This window comes from Xiphophorus hellerii, chromosome 7 (assembly GCF_003331165.1).
Source record: "Xiphophorus hellerii strain 12219 chromosome 7, Xiphophorus_hellerii-4.1, whole genome shotgun sequence".
In the NCBI taxonomy this organism is placed as follows: domain Eukaryota; kingdom Metazoa; phylum Chordata; class Actinopteri; order Cyprinodontiformes; family Poeciliidae; genus Xiphophorus; species Xiphophorus hellerii.
Window position 1 is genome coordinate 17,757,930 of NC_045678.1, and position 12,638 is coordinate 17,770,567.

General features: G+C 42.7%; 1 protein-coding gene across 1 annotated transcript; it reads left to right on the forward strand.

Moving 5' to 3' along the window:
* The first annotated feature begins 191 nt into the window (after positions 1-191).
* ino80da (INO80 complex subunit Da) lies at positions 192-12,025 on the forward strand. The gene is made up of 10 exons (XM_032568686.1): positions 192-602; positions 2,775-3,021; positions 3,128-3,939; positions 4,342-4,441; positions 4,667-4,891; positions 4,985-5,094; positions 5,262-5,395; positions 5,966-6,189; positions 6,297-6,460; positions 7,241-12,025. The coding sequence occupies exons 2-10, from the start codon at positions 2,804-2,806 to the stop codon at positions 8,269-8,271; spliced, it is 3,018 nt and encodes a 1,005-aa protein (XP_032424577.1). The 5' UTR covers positions 192-602; positions 2,775-2,803; the 3' UTR covers positions 8,272-12,025.
* The last annotated feature ends 613 nt before the right edge of the window (positions 12,026-12,638 follow it).

Sequence of the window (12,638 nt, forward strand, 5' to 3'; positions counted from 1 at the left end):
TTTTGCTTTTCAAAGTGTACTGAAATTACACCTACTAAAGTTTTCCAGACGGAGGCTCTGTATCTGATTGACACTGGATCTGTCATTAGTGAACAGCGGGGCAACAGTGTGGCAGGAGGCTGATAACTCATTCATGTGGACGATTATAGTCGGAGTCCAGGTGGATTTTTGTCCTCTGTCGGACTAATTTGTTTCAGTGTCGAACACGTGTACTGCACTGTCCTTCATTCACACCATAATTTGTTTCATTCAGTCATAGTTGCACATTGTAGAGATTTTAACAAAGTTAAATTTCCAATATGGTAGGAGAGGTTGTTGTTGTTGAGCGGATTGTTGTCATGTCCCCGCAGTGCCTGTAGTGGTGCTGTGAGGAGTCTGCTGTGGATCCAACAAATGTCCTCAGCAGCCTACCTACGGCTTGTAATTTGCGCTGGGTAGCCTATATTTACATGGGTCCATATTTCAAGAAAATTCGAGCTCGATGAAGACCGCCGTTACTATCCTACCTGGAATATCGATGGCCGAGTAGCCTAGCTGATTCTAATAGACATTTCGGCCGTCTATCTGGAGCGAATATCGTGCACAGCCCAAACCCATTCAAGGTAAGCGGAGTCGTGAGCAGCATCGGGATCGATTTCTGAGTGCGCCGCGTTACACGGCCCTCAGTCGGACTGGCAATTTACTAGAGGCCGCCGTCGTTTCGAGGTTAATAGGCCTTTACTATTTAATACATTTGATCATTAGTTTATAATAATGTTTAAATTCTGGTCGTCTAGAGTAGGAGTAAGATACATAATGTAAAGGTTTTGGTTGCTTACAGCCTGCAAATGCCACATTATGTAATAACAGTGGCTATAACTCATCGATTTTTGCGGAGGCCTCGGCAGAACAGGCCGTAATCCTCGTATGTATACCCTTTGTTTGAAAGTATTTGACCATAAATCTTTTCTGTTGCATTACGATAAATGAGTAAAATAGGGTCCGACAAGCTGTTGCTGGTATCTTATGTATATGCTTTATTTTTTCGAAATAATCTAAACTGGAAATAGACCTCTGTTTGAATATGTTTCCGTTTCCTGGTTAGCTACCGCCTACTAATTTGTGTTTTTAGCTTTGTTAGCTAACAGAAAAAAAATAGGTTTTCTTGTTCAGTCCTTGTAAAAGAAATCAGTTTATCTGACTGACAAGTATTAAGATTATACTTTAAAAATGAGACATAGGTAAATAGTAGATATACAGTTGTTTGTAGTATAACTGTATAAAGTTTAAGCGCCTCCCGTCGTTCGCTAAGCTAATGTAGCACGCTAATGGTATTCATTTAGTAGTTAAAGCTAACCTAACATTAGTCACTGTTTATTTCCCCGCCTCTAAGCCTTTATCCACAATAAAGAGCACAGTTTAAACTTTACACTGTGTCTAATTGTAATTTATATTAATACAGATGTAGCGAAGCTCACAACTATTTTAGAACAAAAGTTTTTAAATATCTCAGCTATAAATAAAAAATATATAATTTGTCATTATAACCAAGATAACACGTGCTTCTTCGACATTGACTTCACTTGGAAGTCACTGTCTGCTTCGTCTACCCATCATATCGTTTCCCTTTCAATAAGTTTTGAATAAGCACTGAAATTACACATACGGTTGCCACAAATTTCTCACTTGGTGGTGTTTACATATAAAATATCAGAGTATGAAATGAATAAATCAGTATTTTAGATGAATTTGACTTGACTTCCTTAAATGTCTGTATTTTTAGATATCCACAGTATTTATTACGTTGCAACAAAACAAGAAGAAATCTGTTCAATATGTAGAAAATGCATTGTGTTGTATATGCAAAATGTCTATTTTCATTCCATCTATTATTGAAAAACATCCCCTTGACATTTTCACCTTTTATCATATTGTAATCTCTAACCCCAGTGTAACCTTTAAAGTTTATGTAACACAAAATGACTCATAATTGTGAAGTTGAAGTAGACATTTTGTAAAATAATAAAACCAACTAAAAGTTGATGAGTGCATTTGTATTTGGACCATGTAGGATGCAGGGCAAACATGTGGAATAAGTCAGATGGAACAAACCTTTGCAGTGTGTGGTGAACAACTAATATTGCACATTATCCTAAAGACACCATCTACATGGATGTGACAGGCAGCATTATGCTGAGAGGATAGACTTCTTCAGCAGGGAGCAGGTCAGAGTTAAGGGAGGATGTGTACGGTTCAGTACTGAGGGATCCTGGAAGAAAACCTTTAAGAAGCTGCTACGTCTTGAGACTGGGGCAAAGGTTACGATCAATTTGGACAATTTGTTTCCGCTGTAACAAATTATTTAGACCAACAGGAAAGTATTTGTATGCATTGGTCTAAATACTGTTGGAAAGTGTTTAAACCAATGCATATTCATTATAATGGCCTAGTAATAGTTCAGACCAAATCCAATTCGAGTCTATGGCAAGAGTTGAACATTACTAGTCAGGGAATGAATTGCAAATGTACCCCACAGTGTTTATGAAGTTTTTATTGGAGCAAAAACTTGTAAACCATGTTTACAAGGTTTATTGCAAAATGTTCCAGAAAAATACAATTAATGTTTGTCAGCTGGAACAAGGCAAAATGTGAAAAATGCAAAGCGTATACATTTTTTGCAAAAGAATGTGGTTGAGCGTATTAATAACTGAATATTTTCATTTATCTCTGTTGTACATGGATGGTGGTAAAGTTTTGGAGTTGTGATTGTTTTTTTTCCTCCTCTGTCCTGTCAGCTGATGTTTTCAAGGACAAGAGTCACGTGATGTATGAAGGCAAACACATACACTTCTCAGAGGTGGACAATAAGCCGCTGTGCTCGTACAGTCCGAAGCTGTGCAAGCAGCGCAGGCTCAATGGGTACGCGTTCTGCATCCGACACGTTCTGGAGGACAAGACGGCTCCTTTCAAGCAGTGTGAATATGTGGCAAAATACAACAGTCAGCGATGCACCAACCCCATCCCAAAGTCTGAGGATCGCAGGTGGGTTTTGAATGAGTGCACGTGTGGCACATGTGATTCAGTTCTCTATATAAAAATAGCATTCTTTTTTTGATGAATATCTGGGGGATGTGTTCTTATTTACCAGATACTGCAACAGCCACCTGCAGGTCCTCGGTTTTATCCCGAAGAAGGAGCGCAAGAAGAAGCACGATGCTTTAGAGGAAATGCGTCCTCGGGCTCACCTGGAGTCAGTGGCTCTCAACATAACGGTGCCCTCTTTAGCTCTGAGAGCCACTAACGGCATAGATGAACTGCCCCCATCTCCGCCCTGCTCGCGCCTGTTACCCCTCGCTGACGGCGAACTCCTGGACCCTTTTGCCTTTTACGAAGACGAAACGGATGGAGAGGAGGTGGGCACCCCTCGGAAGGTGAGCAGCATCAAGAAGAAGCTACAGAGTCGGCTGGCCCTCAACCAGAAACTCTCCCAAGACGCGGAACTCTTCCAGCCAACTCCTGAGCACTTTACGGCGTCGCCAGTTCCGCGCCTTCACCCCTCCTCGCCGCTCAACGCCCATCTATCGCGGCCGACGCAAGGCCTCCTCCATCCGCCTCAGCAGCCCGGCGTGACGTCCTTCCCCTTCCCAGGGCAGCAGCAGGGTTTATTATGCAATCCACTACCACCTCAGACAGTCAACTTTCTGCCTCCAGGGATGCCTGCAAACGCATTGCCCAATTCAGGGCAACATTCTGGACCGTCGCTCAGCAGAAAAATGCCTTTTGCTGCTACTCAACCGCCTGTCTGCTGCAAGGATGCTGGCAGTAACAATCAGAGGCACGTGGTCGTCATGCACCCCACCGCCTTCACGCCATCTCCCGACTGCCTCGTCAGGTTGCAACACCTGGTGCAGCTCTGTGCCAAGAGACAGCAGGAGCATGGAGACCTCTTCTCTCATCTAGGTGACTTGTCTTAAAGTTTGGAAACAGAGGTTTTTGCATTAGGACTGCAACTAATAAGGTTATTTTATTGATTATTTTAACGAGTAATTGCATAAAAAATTAGCACATTCTGCAGATATTTTATTCAACCACTGAGGCCCATCTTATAAAATATTAGAAATACATTAAAAGATGCAAGTAAACAAACTAATTCCTTTTTAAAATAAGAAAATAATCATTTTATTGCCTAGAATTCAATATCAGAATTCTTTTAGTGTAGCAAAGGATGCATCTCCAGCTAAAAAAAATGTGAAAAGCTCAGCCCTTTCTGCTCGACTCGACATCAGTACAGTGTAGCTCGTAGTTATAAACTTGTAAGAGCTTGTTGAGATGGATGAGCCTGTCTAAAAAGTTCTGTTCCAGGTTTGGACTGGTCAGAAGACAGTGCCGATGACGACGATGACAAAGAGGAGGATGCAGAGAGGGTTACTCCATTTCAGAATTCGTGGAGACCAGAGAACGGGTTTGTATCTTTAAACTCTTAACCATATTGTATAACATAGGGCTGAGCAAAGTGGCTTAAAAATAAAATCCCTGGACTGACATTACTCTGAACTAAAGAGTGCATTGATGGAAAAGAAAGTACATTTCCCAAAAGTTCAATTAATGAATAAAACCGATTTATCTGCCATCACCAGATGTTGTGTTACTATCACACTGTGATGACTTTCCCTGGTTTCTTGTTAAGGCTGGAAGTCGACGGTGGTTCTTCGCGGAGAGCACGTCTACTTCGGCTTTGCTCTTACCTTCGGGAGAAGTACAAGCACATGTGCCGACAGGAGAGGGCGAGCATCCGCCAGAAGAGGTACCGCTACGCCTTTCGGAAAGCCTTGCTGCATGCCGCCAGCAACAACCCTGACTGCGCGGGGCAGCTGATCCAGGAGCTGGGTGGAAACTCTCACAGCAGTTCATGGTAATCTCACGCTGGGCCAAGGAAAAATGTTTTATAATCGTGTTAATAGAAAAGAGTCGGTTGCTGAGTCCAGAGTGTGTTTTGTCTTTGCAGTGCGCCTCCAGCAAGGCCACAGAGCACACAAGCAGTGACCTGCACGGGTTCCACCAAGGGCCAGAGCTGCAGCAACAGAGCTCTGCCCTTCACTCAACACTGTTTTCATCGTATCCTTTGCACTGCTTCACTCTATGTTGGAGCTGGATGCTACAGTTTCAGAATAATGGATGCAATTCTCATTTTTACTCCCCTTCATCGAAATGTGTCATTGTATCATTGTAGCATGTTTATTTCCAGCATATTGTTGTTGTTTTTCCTTTATTCTCCTCTGCAGACATACTGTTGAATCGTTCTCAGCAGCTCTTTGCTAGTTGCACAGCCAAATTTGCAGACGGTCAACAGTGCTCCATCCCTGTGTTTGACATTACGCACCAGACGCCTCTCTGCGAAGAGCATGCCAAAAAGATGGTGAGTTCAACAGCTGATACAAAACATGTCAGAGACATTGTGAGAAATCGGTATGAAAAACATTGGATGGCTTTACAGTTTCTGTTACAAATGTGCAGAAGCTACATACTGTTGTGAGAAGTTTGTGGAAAGAAACCCAAAAGGTTTGACCCAAGTCAAAGACAAAGCTACGAAATACTGAGGAAATGTATGCAAACTTCAGATTTTGAAGACAAATAAATAAACAAACAGAAAAAAAAAACTTGACTGACATAAAACAATAAATAAATACTTTAACTCCAGGAGATTAGAAAAAAAGTGTTACGTGGTGTACACTTTTGGTTCCAATTTTATCATTAGCATGAATATCATATTCTTGCACAAGTTTTAATCTGTTGTGGATCCACAATTTTTGTAGAGTAATAAAGTAATTCCTACTCTGCATAAACATGCATTGATATCCTGCCACAGAATTAACATTCAGCCATTACCATGCAAGCTTTAAGTGTGCAAATGTGCTGTTTGGACACCATTTAATCCCTCTCTTGTCTTTATTTCCCTCTCTGTTTTGCTGTCATTTATTTTGCTCAGGATAATTTTCTACGTGGGGACGGAAACCGGAGAGTGCAGCACCAGCAGCAGCAGCAGCGAAAGCCACGAAAAAAGACCAAACCGCCAGCGCTCACCAAAAAACACAAGAAGAAAAGGAGGAGAGGACCGCGGAGGCCGCAGAAGCCCATCCCGCCCGCGCTGCCGCAGGGCAACCTGGGAATGCCCTTAACGAGCCTTGTGATGCCCTCGCAGGCTGCCATTAGGTCCGCCTCTTAGGAAAGATTTTCAAAAACAGGCTGTAAAACTTTCTTTGTTCTTTATTTTGTAGCATCTTCATGGCTACATGGTGTTACTTCTCCTCTTGCTGCAGGAGCCCTTCGACTCCAGACCTGAGCACCGACGAGCTTCCTGATGACATCACCAACGACATGGCAGACATTCCAAATGACCTCGAGTTGAACCAGGAGTTAAACGATTTCGCCGACGTGTTACCAAGGCTACCTGACGACCTGCAGGATTTCGACCTGTTTGAAGGTTCGACACAGTGATTGATTTTGTACAAAGAGAGAAATCTCCCTAATCTGTGATGCATTCGGTGAACTTGTTGATTTTTTCTGGGTTTGGTTTTGGGAAAGGAAAGAGAATATTTGTATTCATATCTCAACCCCATTGTCTTAAAGTTCCTTCCATATGTTTCTTTTCCTTCCTTTCCTGCAAGCCACTGTAGAACATTCAAATCAAACCATTGTATTTACAGAGTATCAGTGCATCCTTAAAAAATCTTAAACTATTTTATATAAAATGAAGGCCTTAAAATGTCTTAAATTCATTAAAATTGTATTTAATTATTTATGTACTAGACTTCTTTATCTGCACATAAAGAAGTGTACAGTCCAAATTTCAAAACAAAACAAGAAAAGCTAATGTGATGATAAAAAAATCCTTGAAGTTTTAAATTGGACTTTATATGCTATTCTCAGGTCTTTAATTTTGTCTTGACAGGACTACTGTCAGATAAAAGTTTTAGTCACACTCTAAGATGTCCTCATTGCGTTTAGTGATTCAAGATAGTTGAGGATACCATTAACTAGCTGCTAATTTACCGTTGCTAGCTAGCTAGCTTTTTTGCGTCTATCCTGGGTAAGTCTAAATTTATTGCCAGTCGGCTGGATGAAGTTCGTACAGTTCTGTGGCGATACAATCTTAAATTCCATTCATACTGGCCTTAGAAAGTCTTAAATTTGAGTTGTTGGAACCTGTAGAAACCTGTGAACTGTTGTATTTACTTGTGGAACGTGTTAAATGTTTCTGCAGTAAAGAATGGCGAGCTGCTGCCCACCACGGAGGAGGCCGAGGAGCTGGTCCGTGCGCTGCAGGCGATGGGGTCTTACCCCGAGTCGTTGGTGTGCCTGACGTCCATGGGGGAGCTGGCAGCAGGCGAGGCGGTGGACCACCGGGCCATGGCCATGTTCCCCGGACCGGTGCAGCCGGGCGGCATGGGGGACCTGCTCAACACCCGCATCCCTGCTGAAAACTTCACCAGCCTGGAGCTGGAGGACAACCTGCTGCAGACCACCGGGGACCACTTCTCGCCGTCCCAGCCGACCAACCAGCCCCCTCCGTCGTGCTCCGGCCTTACATCCTCTTCCTCTGTGGCAGCGGCCACCACCAGCATCGCCCTGCTCACGCAGACCTCCTTAACAGAGCGAACGTTTTCTCGAACACACACGTCCCACATCCTGGCCAAACCGGAGGTCTCGGCGTCGTCCCCGCAAGGCAGCCACTACAGCAGTGAGCATGTGCCGTCCCCGTACAGCGACCACATATCTTCCCCTCACACCACCTCCTTCCAGACGGACACCCCCCTCCTGCTGGAGGTTCCTATAGGAGGCGTTCCGGGGACGCCTCGCTCGACGTGGAACAACCTGCCCCTCCCTCTCGCCGACCCCGCGCAGTTCGGCAGTCTCATCAGGTCAGAGAGTCATCTCATCACCACCTCGCTGTCCACGCCACCCGCCACTACTCACTCAGTAACGCTGCAGCCCATGGCGGCTCTGTCGGCCATGCCTCAGGGCGCCGTGACGGGGTTAACAGCTCCCCCCATCTCCTCGTCATCCTCCTCTTCCTCCTCCTCACACGATCACCTGTTGACCCCCACACAGCCCAAGCAACAGCTCCCTCAGTTCAGCGCGGCCTTCGGCCATCAACTGGCCTCCCACAGCGGCATCCCGAAAGACGTGCAGCCCAGTCACAGCTCCACGGCGCCCCCTGCCGGCTTCTCGCTAGTTAGTGCCACCACTGCAAGTGCCAACAGCGCCACGCCACCCTTCACGCAAAGTAAATGATCGGCAGCGGCCGCGCGGACTCAACGCCGACCGGCTTCCGATTAACCCGTTTCATTTGCTTTATGTGTGCAATGTGGTTCTAGTGCACTATTTGGTAATGAATTTGCACAATCTCAGATTTTCTGTTTTTCTTTTCTTTTTTTTTTCTTCCTTCCTGTAGCCGGATGGTTTTCAGATTTTAAGTAGCTGTGAGTCCATTTTGTCAGTGGGGGGGGCTGTGGTTAGATTATGTGATGAATTAATGGACATTACAAAGATTATTTATACCAGTGCTCAGAAGTCCCAGATGCCGCTCTGTTTGCTTCGCCCGGTTTTCTTAAAAACGATCAAACGCACCTGCCTTTCTCAGATGGCCATTTGCATCCCCCCACCCCTCTGTTTTATACACTCTGGTTTCAAGAAGAGAGTACTCATTGTGACGTTTTTGTAACCCATTATGTTTCAAGCTATTTAACTGTCTTCATAATATTGAGTCAGTCAGATTTTATAGTCACCAAAATACTTTTAAACAGCTGTTTTTATATGGTATATATTATATGTGCTCATTTGTTGGCTTGCCCGGATGTGGAACAGTCTTTGACCTCACCGTAGGTTGTGGCACTGTGAGTGGTTAGTAGACACTTGAAGGTAATAGTTTCTTAAAGCAATAAAAACACATTACCATCACTCACAGGATTGTGAGGTATTCTTACTGGTGTCACTGCTTGTAGCTCCGCTCCCTGAAACCAGCCGGATCAGGTTTTATTTGGCGTCGGCGGCTCAGAAACTCCAGATTTTTTTTACGACCGTTTTTACTCAGGCCATCTCTTTTATTTCTCCAGAGTTAACTCTCAAGGCGACGGTGGATGATGGTGGCGGTGGTAACTGCAGGGGCTTTTAAGTGTCTACTCTCAAAAGGTGCTCCCTGATCCACATCTACATTGGTCTTCACTGGCTTGGAAAAGCGGGAAATCTCATTCGCAGATTGAAGACGCAGTACAGTGCTTTGCAGAGATTATCATAACTTATGAGCAACTTTTTCACATTTTGTCATGTTTCAACCGCTAACTTGCATGTATTTTGTAGGATATTAGGAGATTCTCAGATTGTGCTGAACTTTAAGTAGGCCATTCTGGCACGGGATTATGCGTTGATCTAAACTTCTAAACTCTTCCATTGTAGCTCTGACTGCATTTTTGCTCTTAAATCCTCTATCGTTTTGAGAGGTCATGGTCATTAACTCTACTGGCGATCACAACGCTTGATGCTGCCGTCACCGTGTTTCATGGTGGTGAAGATGTGTATGTTTGCTGCCATACTTGCATCTTGGTCTCACCTGACCAGAGCTCCTTCGTCCACATTGTTGCTATGTCCCCTACATGGGTTGTGGCAACCTACAAACAGGACTTCAGTGGCTTTCTTCTTGCCAGGCTTTCGTCAACATCATACTTGTGGAGTTCATTTGTAATAGTTGGACCTGATCCTTCCACCTGAGCTGTGGATGTCTGCAGCTCCTCCAGAGTTACCATGGTCCTCTTGGCTGCTTAACGCTCTCCCTTCCCACCCTGCTTGTTCAGGGGGACAGCCATGTTTTGGTAGGTTTGCAGCTTTCCGAGTTCCTGCCGAGTCTGGAAACATTTGGAATTTGATTATATCAATTACTAAACCTGGAGATACACGGAAAATATTTCCAAATGTTATTCCTCATTCCATCATGTTACATATAAAAATATGCATTTCTCTTAAAATCTTTTAATTTCAATTTATTTTGACATTTTAATCTACCTTCATTAAATATATATATATATATTTTTACAAATGTCCATGTCACTTTTTTTGCCTTTAGATCACCTTAGAACTGGACCAACGTTGATGAAACTGCGTCCGTTTTAGATATTGATGCGTTTTAAAGATTACAGCTTCATTGTAGCGTAAATTCAGTCCAAGTGATGCAGATGTTGAATCAGAGCTGATCTCCGTTTACCCAAATGCACAAAAAAGATGCAAAATAGCCTTTTAGCACCTTCCCACCAAGGCAGCTCAGTTTTGAAAGCAACTATAAACCTGAATATTTTTTGATTCATTATAAAATCGTCACTATTAAAACCATTGCTTGAGTTTTGAAGCTATCTTCTACACTTAAACAATAAACTTTCTTGCCTGCATACACATATCAATGAACCAGCTACATTATGATATCTATTCTAAATTACAGCTGTTTCTATTGAACAAATGTTCCCATGTTCAGTGCAGCTACTAAAATATTTGGCAAAATATAGTCCAGAAATTTGCATCTACTTTCATCATTAGTTGCTCATAAATCAGGAGCCGCGCATAAATTGCCGCGTTTTGTTGCATTCAGTAACTCTTGCATATCATCGGTTCTTCATCTTTGTCTGCATCTTTGAAACCCAACTGTTTCCACACAAGTCAACCGAGGTTCCTTGGATTCCCCTGCAGTCCTGGTCATTTCTTGCCCGACTTTTTCCAGGAATGAAAGGGTTCCGTCCAAAACCGGATGTTTGGTATGAGCCATGCACCAACCCGTACTCACGCTTTGAACGTCTCACAGCTCCTCTCATCTGCCATCTTTACTTGAGTTCACTTTTCAAAGCAAGATTACACCAGATGTCTAATCTCTCTTTTTTTTAATGAAGATAATTAGTGTTTTTGCAATGGTTTGGAGCCAAAATCAAGCTGAACATAAATGTTTTTTAATAACCCAGCCCTTTAACATTTAGATGATTAAACCAAGTTCTGAACAGAATTATTTTTGTACCTACATTTCCAGAATTTATCCTAAAACCCATAAGATAGTTACAATGAGTTTTATTTAGGGGTGTTAGGATGATGGGGGCATAATAAAAACACATGCCACATTTTAAAAATACAAATGCATAAAAAAAAAAAAATCATGAAAATTATGCATGGTTTTCCTTCCGCTTGATAATTATACACTACCTTGTGCTGGTCAATCCCAATAAAACACTGAAACTTGCGGTTTCAACATGACAATCTGGGAAAGAGTTCGGAGGGTGTGAATACTTTTGCATGGCACTGAATACCTTTATGTGAGTGGTGTAATTTGCACGTCTGAAGTAAAGCTGAATAAAGTGATTTTTAAGCTATAGGATGCAAAGCTGGGGGTCTGGTGTTAGTTTTTTATTTATTTTTTATTTTTTGCAAACAAAAGCCTCCCCACACCTCTTCCCCTAACCTACCCAATAGTGTAACTTTTGCTTTTGATAGATTTATACATATATACAATAGCAACTGACAAATTGTTGAAAACTTGGTATATAGCATAGAAGTCTCTAACTTGGGGTTTGTTGGTGAACTCTTCAGTAGCAATGGGTTGAAGTTATTTGCAATGTATTCAGTGGCGACTGCACGTTGTGGAGTGAGTCTTGTTTTTAATAGCTATCAAATGGCTAAATGATGGAAGGGGGATCAACGCGTGCGCGCTGTCGTGTTTTTGATAGCTATTAAACATCAGGTCGCGCGGGGGTGAGGCGGTAGTTACCTACTGGACTCATGTCGGGTCACATGCGTCACTGCTTCTTATGTAGACTTGCACAGGAATGGTAGAAGCTGGTGTTTTCTTTACCCTCCCCTTTTATTTTTGCCTTCATCTTTTATGACATAATTACCAGATCCTCCCCACCCCCACCTGTTTCCAGCTGTGAGATAGCCCAGATCTTTTCTCTCCCTTTTCCAGAGAACCCTCCCATCCAGAGATGCAGAGGCTTCTCTCTCTCTCTGGTATTACCACGTTACAAAAAAAATACAAAAAAATCAGGTTGGTTAAGAGTGACGGTTGGAAGTGTGGCAACACTGCTGTAACCACGAGGCATGAGATTAGTCGCCGCACCAGACAAAGCCACGCAGTACGGCATCCTTCCAGCAGGGCTCGCAGGCACATGTAACTGCTCGACTTCAGAGATGGCTGATGATATTCCTATACTCATTGAATGTACTGTATTACTGTTTTTAAAGATAGGACGAGCTAATCTAGTCACCTTTTGTTATTGGTCCTTGTTTGACTTGTCTAAGGTATTTTTTGTATACAAAAGTTTACATTTTTATGTATATTTTTCTTGTGTACAAACTATGTAATATGTGTACAAACACTGTATGTAATATCTGTATATAGTGTGAGAAATCTGATCTTTTTTTTTGTTTTGTTTTTGGATGTATAAATAAAACTTGCTGTGAGGTATTTGCTGAAAAAACAAAATGTCTGTGTGGTTCTTTAAACAGCTGAAAGTAAAACAAAGTGAGGATTTTATCCAAAGGTCACGCTGCTGTGAAAAAATATTTGGTTCCCTACAGATTTATGTTTTTTTGATGCTTTGTCACACTTTAATTCAAAGCACCGGAAAAAATGC